This window comes from Pipistrellus hanaki (genome assembly GCF_964339955.1).
Source record: "Pipistrellus hanaki genome assembly, chromosome: 18".
NCBI lineage: Eukaryota > Metazoa > Chordata > Mammalia > Chiroptera > Vespertilionidae > Pipistrellus > Pipistrellus hanaki.
Window position 1 is genome coordinate 6,957,835 of NC_140520.1, and position 19,023 is coordinate 6,976,857.

General features: G+C 43.2%; 1 protein-coding gene across 1 annotated transcript in view; it reads left to right on the top strand.

The window, feature by feature from the left end:
• COL11A1 (collagen type XI alpha 1 chain) overlaps positions 1 to 5,212 on the top strand; it is a 146,510-nt gene extending 141,298 nt beyond the window's left edge. The window contains exons 65-67 of the mRNA XM_084866080.1: positions 967 to 1,035; positions 2,202 to 2,435; positions 3,517 to 5,212. Of these exons, the coding sequence (XP_084722206.1) occupies positions 967 to 1,035; positions 2,202 to 2,435; positions 3,517 to 3,663 (450 nt within the window). The 3' untranslated portion in view covers positions 3,664 to 5,212. The remainder of the gene's footprint in view (positions 1 to 966; positions 1,036 to 2,201; positions 2,436 to 3,516) is intronic.
• The last annotated feature ends 13,811 nt before the right edge of the window (positions 5,213 to 19,023 follow it).

A 19,023-nucleotide genomic window follows, 5' to 3' on the forward strand; every position in this document is an offset into this window, starting at 1 on the left:
ACGCTCTATCCACTGAGCCAAACCAGCTCGGGCCAAACTCATTTCTTGGTTTTCACCTAACAGTATCAATATATTTGAATTCTGTCTTTAAAGCTCAGAGCTAATTATTAAAACAATGAAAGAGTTTTCACTGGCATAATTATAGTCTCCAAACACAACACAGGTGGGAAATTTTGCCTCTATGGTTTTTTAATAAACCATGTTTTTCTTAGGAAATGGCGTGTGTCTGAGTCACAGAAACTCCCTAAGTCAAAACAATGGCTTTTTGTGCAGCTCCTCTCCTGAGGGAGGTATGCAGGGTGGGCAGTAGGGGCAGGAGACAAAGCAAACTTGCTTTTCAAAACCTGCATGACACTCGGAAGTATCACAGAGCTCCTGGCACCCCAAAAACCTGTGGCAAAGACGAAAACGCACCCCCTTACACTGCTGACTCCAGTGCCCTCCCGTGAGGCCTCGGCGAGCCGGATGTACTGCCCGCCTTTGCAAAGCAAAAACGATAAACGCGGATCTCTGAGACATTCAGAGCGTTCTTCCCAGCAGGGAACGGCCAGGCTCGCTTCCCGCCAAGGACGGTTCTGTAGCATCCGCCTCCGTTGCTGGCGGGATACTCTCAGGACTGGACTTTGGCTACGGAACGCGGGTGGTACCTGCCAGCGGCTGATGCTCGTGGCACTGAGGGCATCCTTGGCGAGGGGGCAGCTGGGAGTCCCTGCTGTGCTCCCTGCAGCCCCTCCTTCCCTTTACCAGGTTATCTCCCCTTCTTCTGAGCAGTGAAAGGAAACGAGAGAAGCGACCCGTCTTCACTAAATGAGAATTCCCAGGATTCATCTCCAAGTTTGCCCTCTGTATCGCCTAGCGTAATCCAGACAGGCTGTGTAGCGTCATGCTCCTGCTGAAAATCCCTGATGTATACAGATGTGTTCATGCTATTTACTGACTGTCTGGTTTTCCTGCTCTTTCCAACAGGTGCGGATCTCATCGTGGCCGAAGGAGAAGCCAGGGAGCTGGTTCAGCGAGTTTAAGAGAGGAAAGCTGGTATGTTGTTCCCTCCCTCTCTGGAGCCTCCTGAAGGAGGCTCAGCTTTCCTGTCTCAGACACTGATGGTGCTAGTCTAGATCAGTGGTCGGCGAAATGCGGCTCAAGAGCCACATGCGGCTCTTTGGTCCTTTGAGTGTGGCTCTCCCACAAAATACCACGTGCAGGCGCACATGTACAATGCCATGGACACTCCGTGGCCCATGCACAGAAGTCGGTTTTTGGCTCTCAAAAGAAATTTCAATCGCTGTTCTGTTGATATTTGGCTCTGTTGACTAATGAGTTTGCCGACCACTGGTCTAGATTATACGAAGGAGGACCTATGGCTCTTACACTACTGTGGCATAGACTTTAGAGAAGATATGCATTTTGTTAGCTGAGTTAGACATCATAAAAATGGTGTATGTTAGAAACATCAGGCAGAGTGAGAGAGAATATATCTACTTAGTATCTTCGATTCTGACAATTTCATTTTGTGTTCTTCACTTCCACAAGATTTCATTTCAATATAATCTGGATGAATTTATTTTTTCTAAAAATCTTATTTTATATGTCTCAGCTGAGCCCAGCCATTTTGATTATACCCCATAAGACAATTTAAGGCTTTGCCATTAGGACTATTGTCCTTACTAAATCCCAAGCAAACGTTTACGGACAACACATGCCCTGGCCCTGAGCCTGGGGTACGGGATGAGGAAGTCCATTGGCTGAGAATGGACAAGAGGCGGGTCTGAGTGGAATGGTAAAGAACGGAGCTGCCTGAGAGAATGTGGCCCCAGGGGAGCTGCAGGGATGCGTTTAAAAATTTGCTTCCAGTTGGTACACGATGACATTGTTAAAGGAGTCTGCAAAATCAGACAGCGTAAACATAGTTTACTTCACGTCGCTCCTCAGTTTTTAGTTTTACTATTAAGAAGACACAAATGCAAGGAAAGGCTTTTTGGAAACAAAACTGTTTTCTGATGAAGAAGAGAAGCCTAGAAATAAAGTAATTTTTTTTTTTTCAAAGACAGCTGTGCTCACAGCCCCTATTTCCTAAGACCCGGCTCAGTTTCCCCTGACCCTCAGCTCCCGGCGGCCCGGGCCCCCGCCCACAGGGATGCCATCCCTTTAGGACCGAGCAGGGGAGCAGGGTCTTGACGTGTCTGTGGCGTTTGTGTCCCCAGCTTTCCTACCTGGACGTGGAAGGCAATGCCATCAACATGGTGCAGATGACCTTCCTCAAGCTGCTGACGGCGTCCGCGCGGCAGAACTTCACCTACCACTGCCACCAGTCCGCCGCCTGGTACGACGCCGCCACCGGAGGCTACGGCAAAGCGCTCCGGTTCCTGGGCTCCAACGACGAGGAGATGTCGCACGACAACAGCCCGTACATCAGGGCGCTGCACGACGGCTGTGCGGTAAGTGCCCTGGGCACGGAAGGCACAGGGCCCTCCGGTGGCCCCCTGTCCCACGGGCAATGCCCTGGCTACGATCTGGTGCTGACCACTGACATGTGGACATACATTATGTTAGAAACCTCTGGTACACACACAGGAAGGAGAGAGAGAGAGAGAGAGAGAGAGAGAGAGAGAGAGAGACAGAGACAGAGACAGAGACATCCATCATGAGAGAGAATCACTGATCGGCGGTCTCCTGCACACCCCCTTCTGGGGATGGAGTCCACAATCCGGGCTTGTACCCTGACCTGGAATCCAACCATGACCTCCTGGTTCATAGGTCAAGGCTCAACCACTGAGCCATGCCAGGTGGGCAGGCGGACATGTTTTTAAAGCCACAAAGGAAGGTAATCTTATTGATGAGGGCTTGCTGGTTGGCACTACATGATACCAGTGTAGATGCCACTGTTCCTTTCAGAGGATAAAACTAAGTATCTTTATCACCCTGGGAATTGCATATAAGAAAATGGCCCATAGACACCCCCCAAAAGCCCAGTTTCAGCTGATGGCGGAAGAGGAGGCACAGTTACAGCTCCTGGGAAGGAGGAAGTGAGTGCTTTGGGTTCTGCAGTAGAAATGCGCTGATCACTATTCACAGGTTTCATATACACCAGGGGACTGCTTTCACCTCTCGCCTTTAATTCCTAGATTCATGTTTTCCTTAAAAAAAATTGACTATATCTTATGATTCTACTCCTAAGGATATATTATTTATGTAGGCGTATAACCCAATACCAACATTAGTTTTCCTATTAAACAGTAATTATCAATTCAGTAAGATTCTCTTCAACCGTGCAATTTATTCGAGTATTATAGTTGGGTAATTATAGCTGAATATGGAATGGAGGTGCCAGCATTCAATATTTAAAATCACATATGACATAAGTGATAGCAAGAAGAGTTTATGACCTCACTAATGGCAAACTTGTGCTTCCACTCTTTATCATCCTACCTCCCTTCAGAAGCTTAAGACAAAAATAACATCTATGTGAAAACTATAAAATGATTGCCTAACTTGTTCAATTTCTGCTTAACTTTACAGTCTAGAAAAGGCTACGAAAAGACTGTGATTGAAATCAATACACCGAGAATTGACCAAGTCCCTATCGTTGATGTAATGATTAATGACTTTGGTGATCAGAACCAGAAGTTTGGATTCGAAGTTGGCCCCGTCTGCTTTCTTGGCTGAGATTAGGACGAATAACATGTGAAATCAACAGGAAACATACCTTGGTGCCACCCACCCATTTGATGCCACATGCGAGTTTTGAGTAAGGATGGCATAGAAAACAACTCGTCACGTATACGTGTACCCGTTAGGAAGTACTGATGCCCTCATCAGTGAGGGAAGAATCACATGGCAAAAGCTTTGAAAATAATTAAAAAAAAAAAAAAAAAAAAGATAGTGTGGCTGAGATGGAAACAAGCCTTATTCTTGATTCCCAATTTTCACCTCTCCTTTTCCTATTTGGATTTCTTTGGTGCTGTAGAAAACAAAAGAGAGAAAAATATATATTCATAAAAGATATGGTGCTCATTCCCATCCATGAAGGATGTGCTAAAACAGTGTGTTTAATAAATTGTAATTATTTTGTGTACAGTTCTATACTGTTATCTATGTGTCCGTGTCCAAAACTTGCGCGTGTGTCTGATTTCCATTTGGCTCGAATTTTATGACAATCGCAGAACTATGATGGCAATAAATATATGTATTATGAAAAAAAAATAAAGTTGTCATTTCTGATGGCTCTAATTCCCTGTCTTCGACGAACAATAAAATGCCTTTGTATATATTACCGTTGAGGGGTTCCGTTATTCGGTGCCGACATCAAATTTCTCAGAGGTGCAGACACCTGAAGACTTTGCCGAGGCGCACACCCATCGATGTCTCTGCTGTGCTGACCGTCATGTGGACAGATTCCAGCCAGACAGACACATTTCAATGCTTTATGCAGTGCTATACCTCAACTCTTTCTTTCCACAGTCCAGGATCTCACACGGAAAACAAGCAAGTTCCTATTTTCGGACAGGAAAATATGTCTGAGAAGCTACTTAAAAACACACGGATGCCTCCATCAGTCAGCTGTTCCACTTTGTTACTGCCTTATCTCACCACTTCGGTGCGCTTCAATCATGCAGGTTAATATTCAAAGTGGGGAGCTAAGCAATTATTTATGAATATGTTCAGTGTTGTTCTTTTCAAAACAAATCAGCTTCTTGAATTGGATTCTGAGTTGTATATTAATATAAGAGTCTCCAAAAATTGTTTTACCTGCACCTGCCCAACAAATATTCTTTTAAGATAATATCGTGCATTATCAGACCTACCTAATTGCTAAAGTACATATATATGGTGGACAGTGCTTGTTTTAAAAGTCATACTTAAAACAACAATCAAAACATTTTTCCCCCACTAAGGTATTTTCTTTCAGGTAGCTTGAAATAGCAGTAAAATTTAAAAATGACAAATTGAAATTTGTATCTATTCTAAGTAATATATGTCAGACTTGAAGATAAATGTTTTATTATTGCTTATATGAAGTGTTAAGTTAATTGATGCCAGATTCCACTGGACCCTTTCCAACCGATAATTTATCACGAAAGCGCATGCCTGTAATGTTGACATGGAAACGTGGACGTGTGTCCTTCAGAAGTTCTTTTATTTTTGAAATTGAGTTTGTAAATGTCCTTTGGAGAAGGGAGCTATGAATCGTATAAATAAACTCAAGTCTTGTCTACCTGGGTTGGTCCTTCTCTTTCTTAAATCGGTTCCAAATTGCTTTCTCCGATTCTGTGTCCTGACCAGCCAGATTGGAATTATTTCACATTTTTTAAAAACAATATTATCCTCAGAAAAGTTGTTTAAATTGCCACTTGTCTAAAACATATCACTGCATGGTATCACCACATGGTACTACTCTATTTGCAAAATAAAAATAGGCTACATTTAAAGTTTCAGCACAGGTACTTCTCATAGGTAAACATTTTGCAAGGTTCCTGACATATTAACAATTTCTGCATTAAAAGTCTTTTCAGAACTTCTTTTGAAAGTCTTTAAATCCCCCCTGAAATAATATTGTTAGTGAAGAGGGATTCCCTACCTCAGACAATTTAATAAATGAATGGCAATCAGACTATTGTGCATATTGATCTATGCTGGGAGAGCTGTCCACCTAAAATAGCCTCAGATCTGGCACTCAATAGAACTTATTTCCTGCTCCTTTTATGTATGGATACAGGTTTCTGCTTAGAATCGGATTTTTCCTCCCTTATTATTGATTTAATCTAGCCAAAAGGAAGCTCAATGAAATAGAAAAGGCATATTCTATGTGTAAGTTATTCACGCATAGACCATGAAGAATAACACTGACTTCAAGGCATTGGCGGGTTCTTGGCCAGATGTACATAAAATTTGGCCTCTCTTTATGAAAATGACCAATACGGAAGGCACTATTTAAAATGAGTACAGACACTACAGAAAAAGTATTCATTTATGAAATGGACCAACACCAAAAACAATCAGAAAATCCTGGAAAATATCAATGTGTTTACTAATTCTCTGAAGGACTTCTAATTTTTTGGCTGCAATTTCTGAGTGCCTCTTCATAGGAAATTGTATAATTAAATTTCTATAGGAAGAATAAGTTTTTCCCCCCTAGCATTAGATTTAAAATATTTCCATTATCAATAGCCAAGAGATGTTTCAAAATTGCATCTTGTTAAGTATTTTTAAGATTTTAGATCCTTTTCAATCTAGAGAGAGTTCTGTCATATGCTCCCTATATGAGCGTGAGGATTCCGCACAGACCCGTTCTGTGTGCTCTACACCTGCCTTCTCGCCCACTCATCATAGGTTTCAGGTTCCGGGTCCCAAACAACACACACGCCATGGTAAACTCTGCCCTCAGACCTTTCTTGGTATCATAACTGGGTAATAGGGCTATTCTGGAAAACCATTGCTATTCATCCCTGGCATTCGTTATGCAGAAATACTAACTGCAAGCCATATAAGTACAGGGTGTCCCCCAAAAAGACGTGTACACCCCTTAGCAGCTGATCCGATTACATTTTGAAAATGGTATGTATTTTAATAAGCACTGCCTTTACACGTGCATATTTTGGGGACACCCTGCATGACCGACAACCCCCAGAAATAAATCCCAGTCCCTCCTCGTGGGTCCTTCCGTACCACCGGACACAAGGGAGCGCCAGAGGGAGCACGGAGTGGGCAGGTCTCCCCGGCTCCTGAGGATGTGACCCCGCTTCTAGGAGCTCCCACAGCGTTTCAGATGGAGCCTGTGAGAGAGCAGGACCCTGAGCGCAGCTTTGTGGGGTCCTAGTGCACAGCCCTCTGCATGCTGTGTAGTTGTACAATGAATGAGTCCCCCAAGACCCGAGCACATGGATGTAGACTAAGAGCCAAGTGCGCTATGTCCCCCTCCACGTGTCCTCCCACTTCCGTCACCACCAGAGGGTGCGTTCCCTTCCAGAATGGGGCCAAAAACTCAGGAGCGACCTTCCTCACGGACTCTTAGAAAGAGGGGGACCCTCTGCAGACGGCATGATCACAGACGCCCCTGTCAGCCAGCAGCCTCGCGCCAAACGCAAGCTCCAGGAAGGATGCCCACGGACCCCAGAAAGCGCAGCAGCATCTCTAAGTAACCGGGAGCCCCAACGCAGCAGACGGCTCCCGGGCCCCTCTCCCTGGGATGGGGTATGCTCGCGGCCCAGGAGGAGGAGTCCCGGGGGCTTGGGGGTCTCAGATGCTTTGCTCTCCAGCATCACTTTGTGCACGTGTGACGGGTGATTCCCGAGGAGGCAGGGCTGCAGGGTCCGTGGCACTGCCCGCCACAGAGGCCTGCCCCGCAGGCGGCCAGGGGTACACAGCAAGTCTACAGGAACTTCATTCATTCTCTACCCGGTAAACCCCTCCCCCGCATTCAGGGGCAGGTTGGTCAGGGTGGGAACAGAGGGAGGAAAGAGTCACAGACCCTTAGCTTTTCCTCCTAAAAGTGTACACTGGGGTCATTCAGGACTCTTCCTGGTCCCCTAATGAGGCCCCGTTAGATAATTCCCTCCTGGTGGCATTTCTGCCGCTAACACTTATTTACCCACAATTCCCAAGGCAGCCAATGCCCCAGAAAGACAAACAGCCATCTGTTTCCTTAGTTCTGGATGCAGAATGGCCGAGAGAGAGAGAGAGAGAGAGAGAGAGAGAGAGAGAGAGAGAGAGACTAACTCTAGTGTCTCTTCATCAGGGCACTGATGTCATCGCAAGGGCTCCACTCATGACCTCAATGACCTCAGACAGGGTGCCCAGGAGAGCCCCATAGACGGCGAGGGTGCGACTCAGAAGGGTCTTGGGCTCGGTGCTGCGGACCCCGCCTGGCCGGGGCACTGCCCTCTGGGCACTCGGATGTGTTCACCAATCTGCAAGCTGTCAGCGAATTTCCCCTCAAACTGATGGCCCTCCAAACTCCACAGCAAAAGCACCAAGGAGGCGCAGGCAGACCTCAGAGGGTGACCCCATGAGATGGTGGCGCCCGGTTCCTAAACACAATGAGGTCAAGGGCTCAGGGCACAGGAGCTCACCAAGCGGGCGGGGACCTTGTGTGCTCCATCACTCCGTCCTTTCCTGTATGGAAGCAGATGACCAGGAATTGATGACATTTCACAGTAAATATACAGGGGCAGCAAGGTGCGGGAGGTCAGGTGCTGCTGGGAGGTCGCCCTGCCAGTTCTGGGAAGGCCACACTGTCCTGGGCTTCCAGGCCGTTCCCACGCCCCTGCTTGTCTGACGGGGGGGGGTGGGGGGGGGGCGGTCTGTAAGGCAGCCGGTGCCCGGACAGACAGGGACAAACGTCAATCAGCAAAGTAATCCTCGGGCTTCTCCAAGGGGAGCCGGAGCAGCTGCTGGGACTGGGTGCCGTGTCTGCGAACCTCACACCCCAATAAGCAGCCGCTTGCGTGTATCAGAGGCCCGAGGAGCTAATTGGAATTAAGGAGGATAAATTGCAGCCGGTTGGCAGCACACGCATTTGTATGCAAAGCTTAAGCAGGCATCGGCGCTGCTGTTTTCCTTTATTTATAAGCAAACCAGGAGTTGATTGGTACATAATTTCGGAAATAAGGACTCCTCGTCCACATTTCCCCTTACATCCCTCGCCGGCTGTGTTTCCTTGGGGTGGAACGCTTTTCTGATGGATCGGAGTGGACTTCTGAATTACAGTCGATTACAATAGTGTCTCTATTCCCCATGGGCTCCCCTGACTTCTGTCAGTGAGCACCTAGGGTAGGGGTGTCAAACTCAATCAGAGAAGGGGCCAAAATCTAAAATTCAGCCTAAATCGCGGGCCGAATGGTTTACTGAACAGTCATAAACTGACAATGTCATAAACTGACAGCGGAGTGCAGTGATGACAGCGTGGTGCGGGCCACATTGCAAGGCCTGGCGGGCTGGATTTGGCCCGCGGGCCTTGTGTTTGACACATGTGACCTAGGGGTACAAATGGATCTCGAAGCTTGAGATACATCCATTTCTGTAAGGGATGCTTCGAAGGGAGCCCCTTTTCAGACCTAAACCTAACGCTCCTTCCTTAAACGTGACACCTTCCACCAAATGCCCCTCTGCCTTGTAGATCTACACAATGCATTAATAAAGTAAAACAAAACAACAAAAACCCTAATATAACCCAAAGTCAGATTTTTTCACTTTTTAAAAATTCTATTTTTATTGACTTCAGAGAAGAAGGGAAAGGGAGATAAAAACATTGATGATGAGAGAGAATCCTTGATTATCTGCCTCCTGCATGCCCCCCACTGGTCATGGAGCCCACAACCTGGGCATGTGCCCTGACCGAAAATCAAACTGTGACCTCCTGGTTCATAGGTTGATGCTCAACCACTGAGCAACACCAGCTGGGCCAAAGTCATAATTTTTAACCTTTTGTTTTCTTTTTTAAAGGGTTAAACTACTATTGGTCTAAGCAGTAATACTGATGAATATGTGGTAAATTAAAATTCCATTTTGATTTCATGGCAATGTTAATATGAGATCATACTGAAAATAATTATGTGAATAGTTCATGATCTGGCTGATGTGTTTTTATAGTAAATTTGAGAGATCTCATCTGATTCAAGAGAAGTTCTATACCAAATGTGTAATACAAGTATTTTCTTTACTGATCATATGCTACAGGAGATAAAATCAAATGGAATTAATACCGAGAGATAAAATTATGTTTTATGGGGATGAGTGCCATTTAGGGATATTGGATGCAGTCATCCCTTAAGCATTTCATCTTGACTGAGATGATGCTAATGCGGTCCCCTCGGCAAACTCTGCGCTGAGTCAGGCAGTTGCACTGAGGGGGCTGCCGAGGGATGACCTGAGCTTCCCTCGTTCCAGTTTGAAACATCAGGATGGTCTTTTGCTCTGAGATTATAGAGATATTGCTTTGGCTCAGATGCTCTATCTTCCAGGAAAGCTGTACTCAACTGCCCTTGGCAATGACTGCTCTTAGCAAGCTCCCTTAATCCACCACTAACGGAGCTCAGGGAGCCCTAGCTGGTTTTGCTCAGTGGATAGAGCCTCCACTCATGGTCTGAAAGGTCCCAGGTTTGATTCCCGGTCAGGGCACGTACTTTGGTTGCAGGCTTGATCCTTGGTCTTGTTTGGGCACGTTCCAGAGGCAACCAACTGATGTGTTTCTCTCACATCAATGTTTCTCTTTCTCCCTGTCTCTCCCCTCCCTTATAATCTCAAAATCAATGGAAAAAAATATCCTTGGGTGAGGATTAAGAAGAAAAAAAAAGAAACTCAGGGTGAGTGGAGCAGAGACCAAGGAGACAAAATACATAAACATAGAAATGATCATGACAAGGAAGAATTGCAAATAAAGGGTGAGATTAAATGGAAATGCACTTTGCCATGGAAAAGAAATGCACCATTTTATTTTATTTTTATTTTTTTATATTTTATTGATTTTCTACAGAGAGAAAGAGAGAGGGAGAGAGAGCTAGAAACATCGATGAGAGAGAAACATCGACCAGGTACCTCCTGCACACACTCCACTGGGAATGCGCCCACAACCAATGTACATGCCCCCGACCGGAATCGAACCTGGACCTTTCAGTCCACAGACCAACGCTCTATCCACTGAGCCAAACCAGTTTTGGCAGAAATGCACCATTTTATAGAGAACATGCCTAGAAGCCAGCCACCCAAGATTGATCATGGGAAGATTCACGCTGTAAAATACGCTGTTGACTAAGGGCTCCGAGTTATTCCCCAGCAAGAGAACAGAGTAGGATCTTGATCTAAGTAGTTGGGCTCATGAGGATTATCTACTGAGTGTGATGTTTATAATATCTTATATAACAGATGGGCTATATTGCCTTTTAAAAACAGAGATAAAATTGTGCAAACCTGGTATTCCTGATCACTACAGCACTCACTATACACCTGCTGTCTTACCCATGCATCCTGACTTTGACCTTCAATCGTCAATGCTATGAGCTGATGAGGCTTTCTCTTCATGACATAATACAAAACTGACCTTGTCCTTTATCCTCTGTGAAACATACTACTGCACTCGGTGATATAAAGTTATTTTCACCTTATGATTACGGTGAGGGTATTTCTGATTCTAGCAAATCTCAAATTCCAGAGTAGAGCTAGACATCCGAAATGGAGTGGGGGTGTGATGAGCAATCTACTGATGGTTTAACACTTCAGCAGAAATATTTCAGACCAAAAAAAAGCATTAATTTATCTCCAGGGCATCCTTTCAAACTCCTGTTTCACTTGTAAAGACGCCTTTATCCACTCCATGACACCCCCAACATCCCTCTCCCTGCGCACTCACTGCTGCTCACTGTCCATCTCATTACGTGAGTTTCCATTTTGGAAAGAGAGGCTTACTAATAATTATCTTTTTTCTTATCCCACATGTGTGTTTTAAAATAAAATGAAACCCCCAACTTCAGCAAGGAAAAATGACTGCAATGGACACAGTGAATGGTCATGAAAGCATGAACTTACATGTGTAGGTGTCAACATGTACATGTACTATGGTGTCAAGTCCTGTACATGTTCTAGGCCTCAGAGTCCACAGTAGTAAGCCTGGGAAGGAACCCCTGTGTCTGTGATGACTCCTCAGAGGACATTGCTGGAACAAAGTCGAAGCCAGGAGATGGTGCAGAGCCGCTCACGTGAGCGCTTCTAATGGTTCCTGAACTAGCAGCGGATGAATCCCCACAGAAGGGCTCATCATAACACTTTGTTAGCATTTTTGTTGAACAACTGCCTTTTCATCCGAAGGAAGCCCAGGAGGAAAATGGAGCGTGCAGACGTAGGCCCTGAATAGCAATTAAAGGGAGTGCCGAGAAGGAAGTTTGCTTTTTGAATACACTGAATGTCCACAGTGGAAAGTGTTTATAAAACTCAATCCATATTTCCTCAAGTTTTACACAGAAGTCAGAATTCCTAGAATTGTTTCAAATCATTTCATTTGTATTTAATGATCTCATTTTAGAATCTTTCACTTTATTATAGGCAATGAATTGATTGTGCATGCTTGCTGTTGTCATTAAGATTTAGAAACAATGTCATTGGGTTAGTATTGATTAATTGCAGATATTTAGATAAAGGGCTCACAGATCCCAGTAGGATGGTATTAAATTAGAACATGGTCCATTCATTATAATTTTGGTTCGCTTGTTTGTTTGCTTAATGATAAAGTGTGTTGATTTCATAACAGTGAATATCCTTTGTCTAATTTTTTGTAGAAATTAATATTAAAGATCTTAAAAATATAATATTAAATATAGAACAATATACTTACTTTGGCCCATTCATTATTATGATTTTAAATCATAAGGAAAGATAGAGGTAATATTGGTTTGGATCAGTGATTCCCAAAGTGGTCTATATCGACCCCCAGGGGTCTATGACAACCTGCAAGGGCTACGTCAGCGAAAAAAAAATTTGGGGGTCCATGAAATGAAAATGGGGGTCCACGATAGTGGATCTCAACATACACTGATAGTACCTATTTACTTACATCATATTATCTTATAATATAAAAACATATAAATTATTTATAAAAGTACCTATGAAGTAAAAAATTTATTATATATGTTTATAAAATTGTGTAAGTTGTAGGATAAAAACCTGCACATAATGATATACCAGTATCATCTTGTTACAAGCATACGCGCAGTAAACATTCTTGCCAATTTTTGTCTCAAAGCTTCGCGAACTTGCACCGACTTGTTCAATTCGTCACTCTATAAATATGAATGTGAGAAAAATACGTTCATTCGTTTCCTGAATCTTGAATAGGAAAGTGCTGAGAAAATATTTTAAAAAATATAAACTGGTAGTTTATCATACAAATTATAGTGAATCAGTGTTATTTTGTTTGAGAATGCCGGAGAAAAGTAGGTACATTATTTTTTATTAAATTTTAACACTAAACTTCACTACAGTTAGAAATTTACAAAAAAATCAATATCAGGTAAGTAGGGGGTCTACCCAAAACCGAAAAACATGGCAAGGGGTCTACGGCACAAACAAGTTTGGGAACCTCTGATTTGGATAGTACATATTTTCAGAAAGGAATATTATAAATTTTAAGTGTCCCTGAGACAGTGACCTACAGCCCATGTCTGCTGGTTCTTTGAAAAGATAAAGATGGATGAACCTCTAACCAGGCTCAACAAGAAGCAAAGAGAGAGGACCCAAATAAAATCAGAAATGAAAGAGGTGAAGCAACAACCGATCCCACAGAAATACAAACAGTTATGGAAAAATACTATGAGCAAATCCATTCCAACAAAATGGACAACCTAGACGAAATTGTCATATTCCTAGAAAAAAATGCAAGCTCACAAAACTCAATCAGGAAGAATAAAAATAAAAAAAAACCTGAATAGGCCAATAACTACCAAAGAAATTGAAGCAGTGATCAAAAAATCTTCCAGCAAAGAAAGGCCCTGGTCCAGACGGCTTTAGAGGGGAGTTCTACCAAGCAATCAAAGAACTGAAACCTATCCTCCCCAGACTAGTTCAAAATATCAAGAGGAAGGAATACTTCCAAGCTCTTTCTATGAAGCCAACATTACCCTAATTCTAAAACCAAATAAAAATACCACAAAAAAAAGACAATTACAGGCCAATATCCTGGTGAACATAGATGCTAAAATCCTCAACAAAATTCTAGCAAGTTGGATTCAGCATTACATTAGAAAGATCAGACACCATGACCAAGTGGGATTTATTTCGGGGATGCAAGGATGGTACAATATCTGCAAATCAATAAATATGCTACATCACATAAACTGAGAGGCAAAAACCACTGAGTTTAATCATATCAATCGATACAGAAAAAGCCTTTGACAAAGTCCAACACCCTTTCTTTTTAAAAACTCTCAGCAAAATGGGAATAGAGGGATCATACCTCAACTAATAAAAGCCTTATATGACAAATCCACAGCCAACATTATACTCAATGGGCAAAAACTAAACTCATTTCCACCGAGAACAGGAACAAGACAGGGATGCCCACTTTCACCACTTTTGTTCGATAGAGTACTAGAAGCACTAGCCATAGTGATCAGACAAGAAGAAATAAAAAGCATCCAAATTAGAAAAGAAGAAGTAAAACTGTCCTTATTCACAGATGACATAATATAATACATAGAAAGCAACCAAGTCAGCTCTTGACAGCTCCTCAAGGGCTGACTTACTGATATTAGAAAATTAAAAAGTTTTTCTCTAAAACAGCTTCATAAGTCAGATGCACTTGTTTATGAGGTGACACAATCTTTATCTATTTGAATTGAATGCAGGGAGTTAAAATAACTTCCTTCTAAGGCATTTGAACTTGGGTAATAACACAGTTAAATTATCACTCTGCTAATGTCTTATTTCAGCTGTTTGTCCCTGACTTGTAAGAATGTTTTGTTGGTGTTTATTTTTGTGTGTTGTTTTGTTTTGTTTTTCCTGCTGCTCCTCTCATTCTCCAAGTTGAACAAACTTTGGATCAGCTATAATGAAACCAGGCCTTTTTCCATGATTATACCGGTTATTTCTTATCACAAATTTCATTAGTATTTTGAAAATATAATTACGAAGGTAAATGCAATTCCTTAATTCCCCTTAAAAAGACAATGAGTTTTTCATGGAAAGCCTATGATTATGTTAATTCAAAAACTTTTGGTCTGTGTTTTTTTTTTCCTGATTTTTTGGAAAGTTGAAATCACTTTAGCCCAACATCATCGTTTCCTTAAATACTTTAACTCATTAGAGCGAAAATGCAACAGCAGCCCTGAGCCTACATTACAAATGACATATTTAATGTGCCTTTAATCATGTACAATGGGTTTGCTAATTAACCAATATTGCCAAGTACTTGGCACAGATCACATACATCATTAGCAAGATGAGGAAAACAGAATCCTAATTCCATTGTATAGGTACATCAACTCTGGCCAAGCACCTCCTGCCATTCAACCTTGACCTAAAGGTAGAGCTCTTGTTAGCTCTTGTGAGGCAAGGAAGGACATTCAAGTTTCCTTGATGGAAATTTGGATCTCATAGGTCTTGGTCTAGAGAACTTTTCCTGGACTTATTTATCAAACAACGGTATGCCACCAGACAAGTCAACTACCGTGCAATATCTCAGCATCCAAGTCCTGATACTTTTGACTCCATAAAAATATTTCAGAAATACTTTCCATAAGCAAAGCCTATGAACACATAAAGCTGGATACTAACATGAAGACATTTGTACACACTACAAAGAAAAATAAAGGCTAGATATTAATATAAATTGGTAATCTTATATTAATCATAAGACTAGGTAGTTCTATTTTTCCATAATAGCTACCTATTAGGTAGTTCTGTTTTTCCTACACACATACGTACTCATTTAATACTCCTGATAATCCTGCCAACTAATATGCATTTGCATTTTGAATATGAGGAAAGAGAAACACAAAAGAATAATTGGCTTGACATCAAATGCCTATTAAGTAATCTTGGCTGGGATGCGGAGCTATAGTCCTTCATCATGGCGGTATATTTTCTCTGAGCCCATTGAGTAAAGTGAAAGATATCAAATATATATGAAACATATGCAAAAAGGACAGGCTAAGTCCAAGTTCACTGCATGGAGTGAGCTTCAGGGTTCAGGCGCGGGCATATGAGTCAGGAAGGATTGGATGGTGCAGTTTTAGCTCTGAGACAGGATCTGAGGAAACTGAGGTTAGAGAACGTAGATTATTTGTCCTTGGTAAGAGTAATAAGAGAATTTATTTGGCTTCAGCAAGAATGTTTTTTTCCCCTACAAAATAGTGGCATTTTCATCTAAAAAAAAAAAAAATAGCTTGAAGAAAGGTTGTACTTGCCTTTGAGTATTAGTTTGAACTTACTTTTGTCCACAGAATGTTTTAAACAGGGAAGTTATACAATGTGTGGGGTTTTTGGCATGATTGCCGTAAGGCCAGGGAACTAGATAGAAAGTCATTAAAATCTTTTCAGAAAGCACTTCTCAAAATGTGTTTCACAGAATGCTAGTCCTCAGAGGTTATAACAGCTATTTTTTTCTAAGTTGCCGTGTTGAAATAAGATTGGAAATTTTGGATTAAACCAGGCAAAGAGGTTCCTTTGTTGGGAGACATACTTGCTAACAAGCGTTTTAAATCTCTACAATGAGGTAAAGCCAATGGCATTTCTGAAACATATTGAACCACAGAAAGCCCTCTTCTTTGAAGAGACTCTTAAAGGGCCAGTGTCTTCAGAATACTTTAGAGAATGCTGTTGACTATAAGTGATAGAGAAAACAGCAGCAACGGGGAGAGAAAAGAACTCAGGAATGTTTCCTTTGATAAAGAAACATGTCATGAGGCTACTGGTTTAGAGAAGACAAAATAAAACTTAACATTAAATACAGATCCACAATTTTGAACTGAAATGATGAAATAAATATGAAAGAACATGAGAGTGTGTGATTGATGAGATGGGGCAAGTAGAACAGGAAGTGATTTCAGCTTTAGGTGAGGAATCTAGGTGGTCCCTGGCATTTCATGAACATCTTATTCGTTCTTTCCTCTCTATTCATCAGCTATCTCTTACTTGTGATGTCTCTTTCCATGTGAAGGACCCTAAGCAGCGTAACATTCTTGTCTCCTCATTGTTCCTGAACTAGGACAAGTGAGGCAATAGGGATGTACATACCAGTATATGCAGTGACTTTACAATGACAACAGCTATGTCAGCAGAGAACCCATCTTAAGATGTAGGCTCAGTTAAACCCTTTATGGAAAATCCAAGGTCTCCCCTTTACTAAATGCACGTTTCCGAAAGTGTCCTGGATTTTCCCCCAAGACTGAACTAGCTGAACAAACTTTAATGTAGCTCCTGGCATTAAAGTCTCATAAGCAAGGCCCAAGTCGAGCAAGCCCATCGCGGTAGACTATTATATTCTCAACAGGCTCATGTCTAGCTCAGCTCAGCTCAGCTCAGCAAACAAGCTCAAACTGGGCTCGTGGCTCTGCCCACTTTTGCTTTGCAAGAAGACAACTCCTGAGCAGCTTTCATGAGAGCATCTGCCTCTCCACAGGTGCCCGAGGTCACGGATTGCACGCACCGTACCTCTCATGGACCCAAATTAAAACACTTCCTTCTTCCGAGACGATGCCATTGCCCTCATTACCAACGCTCCTGCAGAAGTAGCCTATTACCTTTTATAATTTATTACTTCTGCGGCGGAGCAAGCCCTAGCTGTATGTATTTTTCATATTTCATATTCTTAAATCGGTACTCATCATCAACAGAACATGGTATTCTATCAGCAAGGCTGAGTCATCATGTCGGGCAGGGCACCCTTTCGGACCGGATACTGTTCAGCTGCTCAAATACAGTCAATACGGTAGGTACCCTGCCTCCCCGCAGCCCCCCGCAAAGGCCAGCCCACTGGATGCTCAGCGCCACCTTGCCAAACGTAGGTACCCAGGGGCCATTTGAAAAGCCCATTTTATCTCGGTTTTGAAAATGGATGATGAAGAAAACAATAATGGAGAAAACCGAATGGCAGTAGGAACAATATTGTATTATTCTGATGAGGCCCGCTGGATAAGGAGACCTCGGGAGTCTCACCCGGCAAAGGTGTTTCAGACTAAACCCGGAAAGATAACGAGGTTTGCTATTCTGCTCTCCGCCTGCCAGGGTCTGAGAATCCCCTGGACTCTCCAGCCTGGGCCGAGATAATAGCGTTAGCGAGTCTGCCTCGTGGTTCTAGCTTTAAATTGCGGGGAAAGAAATGGGAAATATAAAATTTTACAAGCTGTCACTTCCATTTCCCATTCCCCGTCTTTGTAAACACCCCTCTGGCCTGAGAGAAGAAAGAATCCGGGGCCTGATTGCTAGGATATGAGAATGAGAGGCTAAGATGTCTATTAAACTGCCTACTAACTGGGCAGGAAGTAACTTTTGAACGGGTCCAGTTCAGTTAGGACGCAGGCATTCACCATGAGTATTTCACCATCGTGACTTAAGGCGAGGACGTGGGAGGTCAGTTGATTTCTGTCCCGTGGAAAACACCCCAACAGTAACTACCAGGAGATTTCATATCAAAGGGGGAGCGATGCCATCATGCAGGTTTATGTGGTGACAGCCCAGCAGCCACGCCGCCCACCCTCTGATTTGTTCCGTTTCTCAGCTCTCTCTGTCTCACCTGAAACTGTATTTCAAGTAACTTCATGCTGTTGTGGTGGTTCCCACAGACTCCGGCATTGACAATCTGAGGACGGTGTGGATTGTACTAATGGCAGCAGACAGGCTGTCACGGGAGATCTCCCTCCAGTTTCTCGGGGCATGTGGCATAGGGATGCGCCCAGGAGCCCGGGTCCGAGCCGGCCCCCTGCAGCTTCAGTGCAGCCTGAAGCCCCAGGCTGAGCGTGTGCACAGCCTCTTGGCCATTGGAAAGGTCACAGTCTATCTTTAGTTACAGTTAAACGCTGCTCGCAGCCTCCGGGGCCAGTACCTGGGTGACCTTCAGGAATGATAAATCTCGGCGGAGGATAAAGGTGACGTATTTACTGAAGGACAAAGCAAGCCTGGACACGCTTTCGTAGGTTGGAAAGGCGTAGGTCTTTCAGAATGCACTCTGAGATGATTTTCTTGATGCTCTGAATACATGAATCTATTTTTAAAAAATGAATATGTTTTCACGGGGAGAGAGAAGACTGTCCCTTCTCCTGGGAGGACAGGAGGGGAGCAGACTGTCAATGGTCTGTCTTTTAAGAGCCAGGCAGCCCCGGGCTGTGTGGCCCGTCCCCAAGGCTGGCCCTGGAGCCGGAAAGGAGATTTTCTTTCTGCAAAACCGCTCTTTAAAGATTTCCTGCGGAAGAACGCATCCTTATATACTTTTGTTGTTGTTTAAATAAAAGTAACAAGTTAGTAGGTTCTATGACTGGATGGATTGATTGAACCAACATACTCAATTTATAATCATTTATCCTCTTATCTAACACACATACACAC